This window comes from Rhineura floridana, chromosome 20 (assembly GCF_030035675.1).
Source record: "Rhineura floridana isolate rRhiFlo1 chromosome 20, rRhiFlo1.hap2, whole genome shotgun sequence".
NCBI classification, from domain to species: Eukaryota; Metazoa; Chordata; class Lepidosauria; order Squamata; family Rhineuridae; genus Rhineura; species Rhineura floridana.
The window spans coordinates 17006496-17023665 of NC_084499.1; the positions used below are offsets into that span (position 1 = coordinate 17006496).

Genomic DNA, 17170 nt, shown 5'->3' on the forward strand with positions numbered 1-17170 from the left:
TTGAGTTAGACCTTTGGTCCATCTAGTTCAGTATTGTTTCCACTGACTGGCAGCAGCTCTCCAGGGTTTCAGGCAGGGTGTCCCTCCCAGCCCCACCTGGAGATGCCGGGGACTGAGCCGGTGAACTTCTGCCTGCAAGGCAAATCCTCTACCACCAAACTGCAGCCCCTTTCCTTCGATTACTACTCCCCATGCGCGCTACATCCCCACCATCGCAATCACTCCTCTTCTTCCCTTTCTTCCAGCCTGCAACTGCTCCCGGCTCGGCTCTGTCTCCCCCCAGTGCCACAAGAACAGCACGTGCGTGTGCAAGAGAGGCTTTGTGGGGTACAAGTGTGACCAGTGCGAGGCTAACTACTTCTATGACCCCAGGAGCAACCAGTGCCAGGAGTGCCCCATTTGCTACAGCCTCGTGAAGGAAGAGGTCTGGTCCACATTCCTGCTCGGCTTTGCCGGCTCGCTTCCTTTCATTTATTAATTTATTTATTATTTATTATTTGATTTTTATCCCGTCCTTCCTCCCAGCAGGAGCCCAGGGCAGCAAACAGAAGTGCTAAAAACACTTTAAAACATCATAAAAATAGACCTTAAAATACATTAAAACAAAACAACGTTAAAAACATTTTAAAAAAAGCTTTAAAAACATCTTTTAAAAAAGGGTTAAAAACATATTATTAAAAACAAAATATTAAAAAGCAATTCTAACACAGACGCAGACTGGGATATGCTTGTTGAAAGAGGAAAGTCTTCAAAAGGTGCAGAGATCAGTCTGTCGGTCAGCCAGTTAGCCAGCCGATCAGACTTTTAGTCAGCTTAGTTAAATGAATAGTCAGGCAGCTTGCCTTTTTCTATGATGTCTGTTGTTCCCCAAAAGGCATCTCATCTCCGCTTCTTTCCACCTGTAGGCAGAAAGCTATGGACCTGAAGTGCAGGGTTATATTATGTTTATTCCCCACCCGCCCTCCAAAAAGCCATCTCACATTGGCTTCTTTCCCCCTGCAGCCAGAAAGTTGTGATCCCAAGTTCAGGAATATACCATGAGGCTGTTTTTGTATGTCTGTCTCCCCACCACCGCCAACCCCGAAGACTATCTCATCTTGGCCTCTTTCCGCCCTGCAGGTAGAAAACTGTGGACTCAAAGTTCAAGAATATACAGTGAGGCTGTATTTTATATAATTTCTGTCTTCCCTCCTAAAAGCCATCTGATCTGGGCCTCTTTCCCCCCTGCAGGTAGAAAGCTGTGGACCCAAAGCTCAAGGATATACAGCGAGGCTGTACTTTTATATTATTTCTGTCTTCCTTCCTAAAAGCCATCTGATCTGGGTTTCTTTCCCTCCTGCAGGCAGACAGGCTGAAGGCCAAGCTGACAGAGATGGAGTTGTGGTTACAGAAGCCGAACTGTGGCAGGCCGAGGGCACATTATTATTCCGCTGTGCTTGGGGAGGCCCCACGGGGAGACACCCTCCACAACCGTTACCTGCTGAAAGGTAAAAAGATGGGCTGGATGGGGAGGGGGGCTTCCCTTTCTGTCGTAGCAAACGAAAGATCTGGAGGGGAATTTTCAGACACAACAGTAGCAGAATCCTCCTGGGGGAAAGGCCATAGCTCATTGGTAGAGCATCTGCCTTGTGTGCAGAAAGTCCCCGGTTCAGTCCCCAGCTATCTCCAAGTAGGGCTGGGAATGTCCCCTGTCTGAAAACCTGGAGTGCTGCTGCCAGTTAGTGCAGACCATACTGAGTTAGATGGAGCAATGGCCTGACTCAGTATAAGGCAGCTTCCTCTGTCCTTTTGGGGAAGGGTTGTAGCCCAATGGTTAGAACATTTGCTTTGCACGCAGAAGGCCCCGGATTCAGTCTCCAATGACATCTCTGGGTAGGGCTGGTAGAGAAGATTCCTGCCTGAAACCCTTGAGAGCTGCTGCCTTGTCAGTGTAGACAATACTGAGCTAAATGGACCAATGGTCCAATTCAATATATCTCCTATGTCTCATCAAAGTAGAAACGCAAGAGCACCCCAGGATTTGTCCCGAAAAAGGTTGGGGCTAAGGATGAATGGATCAGTCTATATCTTGATTGTGTCAGTTTCACATGTGTTCATTCATGAGTTCATCTTGTCTCATCTTTGCATAATTCTGGGAATTTTGTACAAATCCATACAAACGTTCGTATTTAAGTCACAACATACAGTATCTTCTCAAAAAAGTCATATTTAAGGGTTGTTTTCAGCTCACTTTTACTCAGAGTAGATCCATTTGAATTAGTGGGCCTAATTTAGCCAAGGCCGTTAATTTCAATGGGTCTACTCTGAATAAAAGCTTGTTTACCACAACCCATAATATGTACTTTGTCTCAGTTTACATATTTCTAACAGATCTAATCCCCAAATAGGTACTTTTTAAATGCATGTTGGTACTTTTTTGAGCCAAGAACTGTTATCGTAAAATATGGAAGGACAATTATGTTCCAAACTAAGGACGGGATCCATTGGCTGGTCCTGGTTCAAAAGCCTTCCGTCGACCTAACAGGCCGATATCCATTTGCATTCGTTCTGTGTCTGCTAGTGACTGCTTTTACTGATCCTTTCTTCCCCTTGCAAAAAATATTGTTATTAATTTCTATATTTTAAATGGAAATGTCAATAATTTTAAAGGAAAGGTTGATCTTATGAAAGGAATTATCTATAAAATTATTCTTAATATTGGTATGCTAGAGATGGATTTCTTTAAAAAAAACTGTTTTTGAAAACAGCTATGGAAAATTGCTACATAAAAATCTGATCTGCAACAGTAGAGAATAAGCAAATTAATGGAAAATTTGGTACCAAATGAAAATTGAGCAGAATTCCCTATTCTGAACCATATATTTGTCCAGTAAATGTGAGCTGCAGCTCTTAATCAGCTCTTATGGCATTCTGTAGCTGTTTCTCCTTTGGGTAACTGCCATAGCTCAGTGGTTAGGGCATCTGCTTTACGTGCAGAAGGCCCCAGGTTCAATCCCCCGCATCTCTAGATAGAGCTGGGGGGGTGTCTTTACCTGAAACCCTGAAGAGCTGCTGCCAGTCAGTGTAGACAACACTGAGCTAGATGGCCCAACGGTCTGACTCAGTATAAGGCAGCTTCCTATATTCCTGTGATCCTTCTTTTGCCAATGGATTGGTCTCCTCCTTGCTACAGTGTTCTTTCTGGGGGGTAGAGAGACCAGGCTTCACAGTGGTCCCTGGTTCCCTGGCTTATGGCAGAAGCCCAAGCGTGCTGCTCTGAAACTTACTACATACCTGAAACTTATTATGTATCTTCAGTGCAAAGGGAGGGGAGTGATCGCTCTCCCAACACACCGTCCTCATTACACACATAAGATTAATAAGGCTCCACATTAACTTTTGCAGCCCCAGATGCGTGGGCCCAGGAACAGCTGCCGTAAAGAGCCCATTTTTGTCCCTCACAGGTGCCAAAGTGGCTTTCTTAGAAAAGCTTGCGGAGCTGGAGAGCCTGGTGCGCGACGCAGGGAGCCGGCTGAGGAACACCAGTGAGATCCTGGGCTGTGACTATCAGAGGGGCGCCAAAGGCTGCACCCTCCTCTCCAACATCCAGCCCTTCCTGTGGTCGACTCACCGAGAGATCCAGCTGGCCACCGAGACGCTGGTTGCAATGGTACCAGGCCGAATGCTGAGCCGGTGTTTCTCAGAATTTCCAAACTGTGCACAGGGAAAGTGATCGCTGATCGCCGGGCAGAGGAGGCAAATGGGGGACTGCCCCACCAACCTCAGTCTGTCCTCAGCCAGTCCCCACCGGCCTGCCACCTTACTTACAACCAGTCCAGAGGGTGGCCCGCCTGTCTGCTTCCTCTTCCTTAGTCTCAGAGTTGCTGTTGTGGATCTCAGTAGGGAGGGAAATAGAATGAGTTGACTCTGCCTGTCATTGGCTCTGGCTCCACCTCCTGTTTGGGCTTCCTGCCTTCCACCTTACCCGTCCCAATGGGCACCAGCCACCACTATCACTCCGGGACTTCCAGAGTGCCGTACACTGGGCTTTGCAAATCCCGACATCAGCTGGTCAATGGAGCTTACAAAGCCAGTTTCACACCTGCATCTTTACTTGCTGCATGCTTGACATCATATAGGACATCAGGTGCAGGGCAAGTGGGCGTGTATTGGCCAAAACAGCCTAGTGAGCCACGTGGAGAGATCTGACAGGCCTAGTTAGGCCCATGGGCTGGAGGTTCCCCTCTTCTAGGCCCACATTCTGTGGCTAATAGTGACTAGCTTGGTGCTTCTGGAAAGCTAACAAGGAGAGGATTGTCTTTTCTCATTGGTTGTCCCCAAAGCCTGGTACTCAGGTATATTGCCATTCTACCGAGGATTCTGTTTACTTATCATGGCCGATGGAGAGACTAATAGACCCACCCTTCTGCTGTCACCGTTTCGTAGCGGTGGTGGACTCTTTAAGTCAGGGATAGGGAACCTGCAGCCTTTCAAATGTGGTTGGGCAAAATGGTCAGGGTTGCTGGGAGTTGTAGTCCAGCATCAAATGGAGGGCCACAGGTGCCCCACCCCTGAGGTAAGTGAATTATGGGATGCATCCAAAGACGAGGCCAATTCATAGTAGACTCTAGAGATATTCTAGAATTCTGCCTAATTTGGATTTGGTCCCTAATTTTCCATTAATTTGCTTATTGTCTATTATTATTATTCATTAGATTTATTAGTCACTTGATACCCAAAGGTCCGCAAGTGACTAGATTTTTATGTAGCAATTTTCTGCTGCTAGTTTTGAAAACAATTTTAAAAAAAACCAGCCTCTAAAATATTGCTCGCCCTAAGCCTTGTTCCAGCCCTGGAGATGATGGGAGTTGTAGTCCAGCAGCAACTGGTGGGTCAAAGATTCCCCAACCCTGTTTTAGAAGATCCAGGGGTTGACCATGCCCTCCCCATCCCTCAGCCAAGATATTACTGATGAAATCCTGCTGTCATTTGTGCCATGACTCCCAGAGAAAGAGAGCTTGTGTCAAAAACCCAGAAGCCTATTTTGTTTTTTTGTTTCTCTTCCCTCTGTCACCCTGTTCAAGGATTTTCCTGCTGAGATGTCACACCAGCCCACCAACTGGAGCCGTCCAGCGCTGGAGTCTAGGGGACTGGCCCGGAGGTACGTTTCTCATTTTCACATAAGCTACCAGGCCAGGTTTCAGGTTCTGGTTTTGGTGTACAAAGCCCTATGCAGCTTGGGGCCAGGATACCTGAAATATCATCTTACCCCTTATATACGCAGTCGATCACTGCACTCCGAGGATTGAACCTGGGACCTTCTGCATGCAAGGCAATGCTCTACCGCTGAGTCCGAGCCCCTCCCCAAATGTAATATGAAAGAATTTATGGTTTAATCAACAAAAACAACCAATTGCCGCTTGAAAGCAGGGCCATCTTTTATACTGTCTTTGTTTTTCATTCGCCATTACACCATAGCAAAAAAAAAAAGTGCCAAAAAAATTAATGTGCCTTTTAAATCGCAGCCTCGCCAATTAATCACCTCGTGGCAGTGGTGATCTGACCGGTGAGACTGCCAGTGATGCGGACGCCACAGTATTTTCTGTCTTCTCTCCATAGCCAGATGGAGGCTGCAGCCTTGGTGGAGGCCACTGCGATGAAGGCAATGCTCACCTCCAGCAAGACCTATCGCCTTCTGCAGAGCATCATAGAGGACAACGCAACACTGGAGTTTATGGGACAGATGGAAGAGAGGTGAGCTCTTGGGGAAATCTGTCTGAGAAACAAAAGGCTGCTGGATCAGGCCAGAGGCCCATCCAGTCCAACATCCTGTTCTCACCATGGCCAACCAGATGGCCATGGGAAGCTTACAAGTAGTACAGCAGCAATTCTTCCACTCGTGATTCCCAGCAACTGGTATTCAGAGGCATTATTACTTCCAGTAGTGGAAGTAGAACATAGCTGTAGGAAGTTCGTAAGTCCGTTTAAAAAACAACATACAAACATGCATACATGTAAATAACACTGACATACTACTTTCCGATGCCCAATCAATTTACAGTTTCATTCATTTATTTTTAAGTTCATTCCTATGTTAGGATCTTCACTCTAATATCAAAATAAGATGTTGTTGTTATGTGCCTTCAAGTTGATCCCGACTTATGGTGACCCTATGAATCTTTTTTGGATACATTCATAGGGTTTTCATGGTAAGAGGTGTTCAGAGGTGGCTTACCATTGCCTTCCTCTAAGCCTACGGCACCCGGTATTCCCAGGTGGTCTCCCATCCAAGTGCTAACCAGGCCAGACCCTGCTTAGCTTCGGAGTTCAGACGAGATTGGGCGTATTTAGGGTAGTATGGCCGTAGGCTCAAAATAAGATAAGGTATAAGAAAATTGTAAATAACTGTTGTATAATCGTATGCTATTTTATTCTTACATTTATATCTCACTTTGCCTACAGATGGTCCTTTCTCTTTCCATTTTGTTTTCCTCATTGACGTTTGCTTTCAATTCAGCTTTCAGTGACTCTGAAATCATGACTGGGAGTTTTACCCACGGCAAAAATCCCCACGGACCTTTCTCAGAATTCCCACTCCTGTCCATCCCCCAGACTGCATTGTTCTGCCTCCTGAATCCATTATCCACCTCATCAACTCAGTTTTCTTTGGCTTCTTCTCCTCGCAGGTACCAGAGAATCCAAAAAGCACAGGGGGAGCTCAGCTCCAAGATGGAAGAGGCCGCAAGCAAAGCCAAGAAAACCTTTGCTTTGATCCATCAGACCAACAGAGACACGGCAAAGGACTTCTCATGGATCAGCACTCAAACATTGGTGAGAGAAGGACCGCAGCTCAGTGGTAGACCATTGGCTTTGCATGCTGAAAGTCTCAGGTTCAACTAGGAATGGGGGTTGCTATCTGATTATGTTTCATTTTTCAGTTCGTCAAATGGACTGCCAGTTACGATTCGCCGTAAATTGTATTCCGCTAGTTATCATGACGATTTCTGGCTCTTCCTTCCCCCCCCCATTATTTTTTCTGAAAAATTACACCGTTTTTCCATTATTCCTTATGCTGCTGTATAATTTATATAATGTATACAGCAGCAGCTGATTACAAAAATAATTATGTAAATAATTACATAATTCTCAGCACGGATTTTAAAAAACAATTATGGTATTGCTCTACAGCCGCAAACACACGCAAATAATGGGAATCTATTCGACGATGAGATGAACGTATGGATTATCCCAGAATTCGATACCAAATCCGATTTTGGGAATATTCTACACCATCTCTAGGTTCAATACCTGCTAAGTCCAGTTTAATGGATCTGATTGCAGATGACAGGAACGATCATTTCTCGGCCTGAAACCCTATATCCAACTAAGTTGTACTCAGAGCAAACCTCCTGAAACTAATGTATTTAAATTAGTCCTTTCCTTCATTTTCAGTGGGTTTACTCTGAGTAGCACTAGCATTGGATGCAACCCATAGCTAATCCCCAGGTAGGAAACTCTGTTGTTTTAATGGCCCACTGAATTCTTTTTAGTGAATTGTTACTGTTTTATTAAGGGCCTTGTGCCATTTTGTTAAATTGTTTTGTTTCTTTGTTGTTTTTGTTTTCCTTTTGTATCATTTATTGATGGTGAGCCACTTTGAGGGCCACTGAGGAGCGTGCAATCGAAACAAATCTGCTTTGGTGTTTGATCCTACAGCGCCCCCTAATGCAGGAAGCTGAAAATCTTACTCGGCATGCCAGTGAACTGGAGCAACTGGCAGAAGTGAAGAAACATCTGGTGTCCGACGGATCCCTTGTTGTCCAAGCCAGACTAGAGGGCACGCTTCAGACGATGCATCAGCAGGAGCAGGTGATGACGCTCTGGGTGGGGTTGCATCTCATTTTCAAGCAGGAGAATTTGCATTGGTAGAAATCTGCATAATTCAGGCTGTCCATGCCATCGCTTATGTTGCCAAAATGGAACCACCCATGCATAAGAGTAGGAACAGAAATTTGATTTCAAGCCCAATCTGTCAAATATGTTCTTTCCAAAACAATATGAGAAATGAAACACAGCCATCCTTCCAAGTTTGCACTTATCCGAATGTTGTGATGTTGTTCTCCAATCAAACAATGTTTACAATTTCTGCAGTGCTTGCTATATTAGGAGGAAATGTGCAGAAAAATGAATATATTTGTGAAAATGACATACAACAAGGCATTCTTTTGGGATAAATTGCTGGCAAAAATGTATACATCAGTCACAACTGCATACACAAATATTTTTACCAGGAGAAATTTGCGCTAAAGTGCTGAAGAATTTTTATCAGGATTTTTTAAAACAACAACAACAAATTGCTGCAGAAATGTGGAGAACTGAATTTAAGAATGGAAACTGAGAGGACCGAAATTGACAGATCCTTCCATCTCTAGCCACAAGAAGGAACTGTCAACAGGCTTGGGGAAACCCAAACTGAGAACCACAAAAACAAACCTTATATATCAAAACTTACATCAAAATGCAACCTAATGACAGTGTATCATGAAAAATTCATAAATATCACTGCACACAATGCAAGCACCAAAATCATCCTACGCATTCATGCTGTAACAAAACGAATCTAAATGCACGCTTGCACACACCCACACACCAATTAAGGATGGGCAAAATTCAACCCTGTTCCTTTTTGTTGTCTACAGTTCTGGGAAAGAACATACAATGCCCACACGCTGGCCACCTCATCGCTCTCAAACGGAGAGGCTGCCGTCTCCGAAGCAAAGAACCTGTTGTCCAGCCTGGATGGTAAAGACAGATTGCCTGAGCCGTTCTCTGTAACCCTCATTCCTATCTAGATCAGCCTTGGCCAACTTTGTGTTCTCAAGGTGTTTTGGACTACAGCGGCCATCCACCTACACAACAACACACTCATGCTGGCTAAGGCTGATGGGAGTTGTATTCCAAAAACATCTGCAGGGTACCAGGCTGATATAGAGCTAAATTCTTGCGGTATTGAGTTCAGATGCATAGCGATAAGGATCTACAACCAGGGAAGGATTGTTGGGACAAAGTGCTTCAATTTACTACAGGATCAGAGATGCTTTTTGCCTATTTGCTTTTGTGTTTTAACCATATTTTGTGCAAATCTTACCTGAATTCTATCCTGTTTGGTCTACTCATTTTGGCAGGGGTGCAATGTAAAATCTGCGAAGTGTTTCATTCAAAATGTTCAGGTTTAGATCTGCTCTTTTTTTGGGGGGGGGGAGGCTAGAGGGGAAAGTGTTTGGATATGACTTGCAGAAGGGCGATATGGTAAAGAAACTGGGTGGGAGGCTGGGGAGGTGTCTGACGGCTGTGCTGGATGAAGATGTCCAGTCACCCAGATCACTGAAAACTGTACCCATCCTTTCCTTGTTTCCAAAATGCTATCACTAGTTTCACAGTTTCCTTCACAATAATGAGTGCATTTTTCACTTAGCAAACAGTTGGTATTGAGAAAACCATGTACTAGCCATAGTATTACCATACAGGAGGTGTTCTCCATGTTCTAAAACTGTTGGAGTTTTTGGTGTGTGTGTGTCTGTATGTAGTCTGTTAAGACTGGTACTTGAAAGAAAGAAACATAAAGTTTATTCCTACAAAGAGGTAAAGTCATACATGCTGAAGCAGCCATGCGGCTTCCACTCAGGGAGCCATTACTAACTAACTGAAAACAAAGACAGGAAGAGAAGGGAGAAGCAAAGCCTGCCAAAACAACAAACATTTTAGAGGAGGAATCAGCAGAGGGAAGAATAGATTTCCTTTCAGTCTCTTGTTCCTCCCCCCCCCATTGGTTCAGGTCACTTGTAACATGTTGGTGTTTTTCTCCCAATAAAAGCAGTCTTCACCAACCTGGTGCCTTCCAGATCTTTTGGACCACAATCTCCACCGTCCCTGATCATTGGCCGCTGATGAGAATTGTAGTCCAAGAATGTCAGGCACAGTAGGCTTGGGAAGGCCACTCTTAAACTTCTGCTCAGTGGTGTAAATCAGTGCTCATGCTATGTTCATCCCCCTGGCTCAAAGCAGTGTAACCACACTCTTTATTTCCCCATCATCAGGGATGAGGAGGCAGGTTGCACGTCACAAAGGTCAGTCCCCCACCAACAGGAAAATGGCAGCCGTACGGGATAGGGCGATTGTGGATGCTCAGAGAAAGATCAGGCAAGCGCGGAGGGTTCTAGGAAGTTCTCTTTCAGTCTCTGCTGAGGCCCGGAAAACTGCCAGCGACGTGGAGTCGGTCACCAAGGAAGGTGCTAAGGTATGAATGACTCATCACTGCAAGACGTGAGACCTGCTGTTACACTCAGCCCACTTACCACTTGTGACTCCCAATGACTGGCATTTGGGGGCATACAGTGGAGGCAGCGCATAGCCACTGTGGCTAGTAGCCGTTGCTAGCCTTATCCTCCATGAATTTGTCTTATCCTTTTTCAATTCCGTCCAACTTGGCGGTCATCGCTGCCTCCTCTGGGAGCGAGTTCCATTGTTTAACTATGCGCTGTGTGGAGAAGTCCTTTTCTTTTGTCTGTCCTAAATCTTCCAACGTTCAGCTTCACTGGATGTCACACATTCTAGCACCATGAGAGAGGGATAAAAACTTTTCTATATCCACTCTTTGCAGGCCATGCATAATTTTATACAGTTCTGTCATGTCTCCTCTTACCTCACCTTTCCTCCTAGCTGAAAAGCCCCCAAACTGGGAAGTTGGAGGACAGCTTTTGGCACAGCACCATTTAGCATACCTGTGCTTTTAACATAATTAGCTGCATGGACTGAACACATCTCCTTAACCCTCTCAGTGACAGCTGCCTGGGTCTCCTCTCTGCTGGCGAGGATGCTTTTCTGCACGTATGGTGGCAGTGTAACAAAGTTAAGCAATTTTGGTGTATGTTTTTTAATGTTGCTGGTAAACTTCTTAAGACAGAATTTACCCCAGATCTGGCCTTGGCGCTTCTGCGTATCAAAAGTCATTTGGAAATCCCTAAGACTCTGATGTGTCTTTTACCCAGACTCCTGTTTACAGCACAGCTGTTGAAATTGCGAAAAGTTGGAAGGGAACTGAATCGCTTAAAAATCGATTCGCTAGACTTTGGCAACTTGCCTTACTTTCCCTCTTGTTTCTATGAAGCTGTCTTATCTTTAAGGCTCATTTCTTTTTGTACGGAGTGACGTGTATGTTGTATGTTGGTGACAGTTTTTATTGTTGTAAACGGTTGGAAATTTCAATGAAAATCATTTAAAAAAACACAAAACAGCTGCAGAGGGAGCCCCAATTGAGTTCGGCGCTCTTGTGCGCACAAGGAGGAATTGAAAAGCTTGCTCGCTCCTTTCTGACATTTTAAAAATGTAAATGTACTGCGTTCAAGTGGATTCCGACTTATGGCAACCCTATGAATAGGGTTTTCATGAGGCTGAGAGGCAGTGACTGGCCCAAGGTCACCCAGTGAGCTTCATGGCTATGTAGGGATTTGACATTTTAGCAGGCCCTACTCAAACCATGACTCTACCTACTATTACCTTTAGATCGCCCACACCATGGAGTCCAGTCACCTCTACTCTTCTTACCTGGGTTTTTTTTTTAATTATCTTCTGCAGAAGGCCGAAGACACACTCAGAGACACGAAGCGGGAGAAAAGGCGTGCAGATAAACTTGCGGGGCACATTGCTCTGACCGTGGCAGAAATCTCCAGGCAGGAGGGAGAGTCTGAAGAACGGGACAGCAAGCTCACTGGAACTGGCCAAGTCAGTGACGGTTTGAGATTCATCAGCTGGAAAGGGGTGGTGGAGAGGGAGGCATTGCTATCTCTTTTTTAAAAAATAATAATAATCTGCCCCCCCTTTTGTCCCTAAATCTCTGCTTTGCTCCCAATATTGTTTGTTTTACACCAGAGGTGGGGAACCATTTTCAGCCCAAGGGCTGAATTTCCTAGTGGGCAACTCTCTGGGGGATGGGGGAGACATGCCAGTGGTAGGTGTGGTCAGAGGCAAAAGTGGGTGGAGCCCCACGTGTGATTCTTAACCTTTGTAGAATAGGCTACATTCCAGCCATGCAAAAGTCAGAGATTCTGCACGCCCGCACATTGAGAAGGGTGAGGAACAGGGCTGGTGAGAGGTGTGGCCTGGAGAGAGAGGAGCGTGGCCTCCGGAGAGTCCCAAGAGCTGGATAGAAGCAGGCCTGGAGGACTGCATTTGGCCCCTGGGCCTGAGGTTCCTCAGCCCTGTCTTGTCTTATTAGGGATACTGTAGCACATGGCAAAAGGGGGTTAGACTAGATGGCCTTTGAGGTACCTTCCAACTCTACAGTTTTAACGCACAGACCATCTCATTGGAAGGTTGCGGCAGAGATGAGCGATCTTGACAGGAGCCTCCGAGATGCCCAGCGCTCCTTGGAGACTGACATTGCAACGCTGAACAGCCTGCTCTCCGGTCTAGGTGGGCAACCGATACCACTTTGCTGTCTTCATTTCCATCACCTGTCTGTGAGAGTAGCTGGAGCCTGGAAGCCAAAAGCAAAGTCCCACCCGACCAATTCAGGAAACAGAATGACCAACATAAGGCCAGAGAACGGGGCCGGCCCTATCATTAGGCAGAGTGAAGGAGATGCACCAGGCGGCAGATATACTGGCAGGGGGGAGGTGCACAGAGCAGCAGCAAGATGTTAAAAGACAGAGCTAGAGGGGGCATGTCACCTGCCCTTTGCCCCTTCAGCCATCCTGCTGCCCTCTGGTGCAGTGGAGGACCATAGCTCAGCCGTAGCTCAGAGGTAAAGTACCTGCTTTGCATGCAGAAGATCTCTGGTTCAATCCTTGGCAGCATCTCCCAGTACAGCTGAGAACATCCCCCTGCCTGAAATGCTGGAGAGCCGCTGCCAGTCAGTGCAGACAATCCTGAGCTAGGTGGACCAATGGTTCTGACTCGGTGTAAGGCAGCTTGCTCTGTTTCTATGCACCCGTGATGAGGATTCCACTGCAGGTCTGGTCGGCTTTCGCTTGCGGAATGAGAAAGGGCGCCATCTTGTCCTTTGCTCGTCGGGTAGCAAAATGCCTGGGGCCGGCCCTGGCAGAGAACGTGAGGTTCGAGGGTTTCAGCAACTCATGATTGTAGCTGCATCTTAGGCCAAGTGGGTGGAAAAACAGTGGGGGAAATAGCTGGAAGGGGAATGAGTTAAGCACCTCTTCCAAACAATTTTGCTACCTCTTGTACCTGTGGTTTAGGGGTGTTGTTTTTTTTGGGCAGAAAAAGTCCAGGCAATGTTACATGTAGTAATCTAGCAGCAGGGAACCTCTAGTCCACGGGTCGAATTAAGGCTGGCAGAGATCCCAGTTTGGCCTACAAGGGCATTTCCCCCAAATCATGCCCACTTGCCCCATAAGTGACATTGTATGTGTCATCAGCTCTGCACCAAGTAAAGACATGGCTCAAGGGGAACAATTGGGAGCTTGATCAGCACTGACAGCAAGCCCTACTGGGATTGGCTGGACTAAGGAGTTCCCATTTGCTCTACTGATAGCTAGCCCTGCTTCGTCCATTTGCAGGTGCAGTTTGGGGTCAATCTGCCTGCAAATGGCCTTTAGAGGGGCTCGCTGTATCTGCTGATCTGTATGATGTTAGGTGATTGACAGGTTGTCAAAGTTGGCCTGTTGGGGGGGGGATTAAGGATCTGGCCCACCAGTCAGATTCAGTTCCCCACTCCTGCATAGTATCTAATCTGAAATCTGGCCTGTAACTAACCTGTCCTGTGGCTGAACTCTCAGCACTTCAAGTGACAACCACTAGAGGGCAGGCTTTTCTTTTTAAACTGATCCCATTTTTTAAAAGGAGTTTTAAGACGTAGAGAGTGAACTTTAATCTAAGTGCTGTGATCAATAGCCTTTGAGGATTTGTGAGGGTTTCCCAAATGTTATGCTTTTATCAGCAGCTTTGCTGGCAGAAATTAAGCAGGGGAACTTTTTTCTTTCTTTCTGGGTATGTGGTGGAAAAAGCATTCTGCCCACAACGTTTTGTGCCAGAACAAATTGAGGGCTCTGAGATTTCATTTAGCGGTCAGCCAAGACCACCAGCAACGTTTAAGCAGTCCATGAGGGTGGGTGGTGGGTGGGAATCTTTAAGCTATCTTAAAACATAAAAAAGCAAAATATCAAAATAAAACATTACAAAATAACAATTAAAACCTTGCACGTGAAAATAAATCCCACAAAAATGCAATGAAAAGCAAGCAGCATAACAGGAAAACAAAATATTCTCTTGAACATAAAAAAAACCCTCACACATCATAAATAAAAACTCATTTGCCAAAGTGGACATTTGGTACTTAGGTTCATCAGCTTCTCTCAATTTCCTCTGCAAGACTATAACCCTCTATACCTTTTAGCAGTTGGGAGACAGGCAGAAGTTGAACAGGTGCAGCTGTCCTTGCGGGATGCAGTGATGGCACATCTGCACTGTTGAATCTCTGCCAGCAATCGCAGTTATTTAAAGGCTCCAGATCTCCAGGCAGTAGCAATTCTAGTTAGAAATAAAATGTCTTCTTAGAATATCTTCCCCCTGAAGTTTCTTAAAACAGGACAATATTGTGTTGCCTCTGCCATGAATCAAAAGCTGCCACTTTGACATTAGGCTGATTTCCTTGTTTTAGATCATTAGTTTCCAAAGCTTTTTCTCTCGTGGACCACTTAAAAATTTGTGATGGTCTTGGCAGACCACTGAACGATTCTCCTGGCTGTTGTAGCAATTATAATGCGCTGTGCTAGATGCTGTATGACTTTGAATTGAATTTTTATTGCTTCTTGTATTTCTTTTCTTGTATGTTATTGTATTGTAATTTGCATTCCATAGAACTCAAATTGCAATACAATAACATTAGGGATGGGTGAGAAGTTAGATTCAGTTTGCATTTCAAGCTGAACATATCAAATTCACACTTTCTGAAACGATATGAGAACCAAAACTCAGCCATCCTTCGAAATTCCCACTTACTTGAATTTTGCAATGCAGTTCGCCAAGCAACCAGAATTTAAGCACATGCCAGTGTGGCCTAGTGGTTAAGGTGTCGGACTAGGACCTGGGAGACCAAGGTTCGAATCCCCACACAGCCATGAAGCTCGCTGGGTGATCTTGGGCCAGTCACTGCCTCTCAGCCTCATGAAAACCCTATTCATAGGGTCGCCATAAGTCGGATTTGACTTGAAGGCAGTGCATTTGCATTTTGGGGGAAAGTGTACACAAAAATGAATATATGGGTGAAAATAACTTACAAAAATGCATTATACGATGAGAAATTGCCTGCAAAAATGTGTTTATTAGCAGAAATTCACACTAAAATGCTGGAGAGTTTTGATGAGGATTGTTTTTTTTAAAAAAATGCAAATAATAAACTAATGAGTGCTCCTTTTCTGTTTTCCTGTGTCCCTTCCAGGCGACTTAGATCATGCTGCCCTTTCGGAAGCTGCGCTGAATGCGAGCCAAGCCCAGCTGCAGCGCTTGCAGTTGCGTCTGGCGGAGCCTGGCAACCTAGGTCAGGCGCTGAGCACCTTGTGGCTTGAGGCTGAAGCACAGCGGGCACAGATCGAGGCCTTCGAGAGAGACCTGGAGGAGATCCAAAGCGACAAGCGGAATCTCGAATCCATCCTCCGGAGTTTGCCCAGTGGCTGCTCCAGCCGGAAGTGAGCCAGGAAAAGTGCTCCAGAGCGCCGTCCTTGGCAGCTCAAGAGACTGCAGCAGACTTAAACACACTGGGGCCACGGAGCAGAGGAAAGGAAAGCGTAGGAGATGGAGGGGTGGGGAAGAAATTCAGTTCACTTCACATTTAAAGGCGAACCTACCTAATTCGCACTTTTCTGGAACCATACGTGACCCGAAACACAGGCGTCCCTTGAAACTTGCGCTTCTCTGGATTTTGCAGTGCAGTTGTCCAGGCAAGTAAGGTGTATAAAAATGCACAGGTTCATGAAAATAACATATAAAAATGTATGATATTCGTGAAAACTGCTTTGCTAAAAAAATGTGTACATTAGGTAGACTTGCATACAGATGTATATATTAGGAGAAAGTCACACTATAATGCTGATGACTTTTCACGGGGACCTCTTTTTAAAAAATCACAATCTGATGTGGAAATGGGGAGACAGGAAAAATGAGAAACACTGAGAAACTGAAATTGACAGATTCACCCATCCCTCAGGAGATGCCCCCATGGACAGCCATTGACAAATGAGTTGGTGCAGGGGAGATCAAAATGCTACCCAAGTTTGGCTGTGTTCAGATGGTAGCTTTGGACACTGCAAACAAAACTGACATTCTTTAACCAATTTCACCAGGTGATGTCCACATGCTTTGAAGCATCTCTTTCTGCAACGATAAGGGCTAGAAATATTAAACTAAGTGTGAAAAGTTGAAGCCGAGCTCTGTGGCTTTTCTGCACGTCCTTTTTGGGAACCTGCCACAGTCTCTGGTTGAAACTGGTTTTGCAGGTGTTTGCAAAGGCTCAAACTGGATTGTGGAAGAGCCAAAACCATCTCCCTATAAACATGATTGGTGCTTGCTGCAGTAACCACTAGATAACTGTTATGGGCATCTAGTGGCTAGTGCCCTTGATAGATAATACAATTGGTTCCAACTCCTATGTCTTCAATTTTAGGATTGTTTTTAAAGCCATTCATTCTTTCTTTCCCTATTTTTTTTAAAGGGAGGTTAAAAATGTGCAGCTTTCCATAGCCATGGAATTGACTGGACCAAATGCAGTCTGGTCTAGTTGGTTTTCATTGCTCCATTGATTTGGAGTGGGGCGTACGGAAGCAGCTGCAATGCAGGGTAGTGGAGACAACCGTCCTGAGCAAGCCTTTCTTTTCCGTTACCTTGTCAAATATCAGAGCTACAGGCAGGGCAATGGTGAAAAAGAAGTTGCTTCCATTGCTTGGCAGAAATAATTGTCTGTGCACAGCCTCTGCCACTCCTTTCAAAGTCATTTGACCATTGGCAGGGGATTTCGTGTCTTGGGTGTGGAGGCTGGTCTGTTAGGCCAAATGGGGCACCTTCCCACCAACCTCAGTCTGTCCTCAGTCAGCACTCACCTGCCTGCCTTCTTATTTACAACCAGTCCAGGGAGTGTCCCTTGATGTCGACTTCTTCCTGTTTGTTCTCAGTGTTGCCCTTG

The 17170-nt window shown here is 45.5% G+C and overlaps 1 protein-coding gene, 1 long non-coding RNA gene and 1 pseudogene across 2 annotated transcripts in view; 1 reads left to right on the forward strand and 2 right to left on the reverse strand.

The window, feature by feature from the left end:
* Positions 1 to 16413, forward strand: part of LAMC3 (laminin subunit gamma 3) — a 53494-nt gene extending 37081 nt beyond the window's left edge. Inside the window, exons 17-28 of the mRNA XM_061604245.1 lie at positions 246 to 424; positions 1343 to 1487; positions 3444 to 3649; positions 5064 to 5140; positions 5599 to 5733; positions 6666 to 6810; positions 7696 to 7848; positions 8679 to 8781; positions 10077 to 10276; positions 11614 to 11760; positions 12351 to 12450; positions 15434 to 16413. Coding sequence (XP_061460229.1) covers positions 246 to 424; positions 1343 to 1487; positions 3444 to 3649; positions 5064 to 5140; positions 5599 to 5733; positions 6666 to 6810; positions 7696 to 7848; positions 8679 to 8781; positions 10077 to 10276; positions 11614 to 11760; positions 12351 to 12450; positions 15434 to 15684 — 1841 coding nt within the window. The 3' untranslated portion in view covers positions 15685 to 16413. The remainder of the gene's footprint in view (positions 1 to 245; positions 425 to 1342; positions 1488 to 3443; positions 3650 to 5063; positions 5141 to 5598; positions 5734 to 6665; positions 6811 to 7695; positions 7849 to 8678; positions 8782 to 10076; positions 10277 to 11613; positions 11761 to 12350; positions 12451 to 15433) is intronic.
* On the reverse strand, positions 6230 to 6348 carry LOC133374067 (5S ribosomal RNA; annotated as a pseudogene).
* On the reverse strand, positions 12311 to 17170 carry LOC133373888 (uncharacterized). The gene is made up of 5 exons (XR_009759766.1): positions 17088 to 17170; positions 15840 to 15906; positions 14383 to 14523; positions 12791 to 13074; positions 12311 to 12514 (listed from the first exon to the last, which is right to left on the reverse strand). It is a non-coding gene; the product is annotated as an uncharacterized LOC133373888 (long non-coding RNA).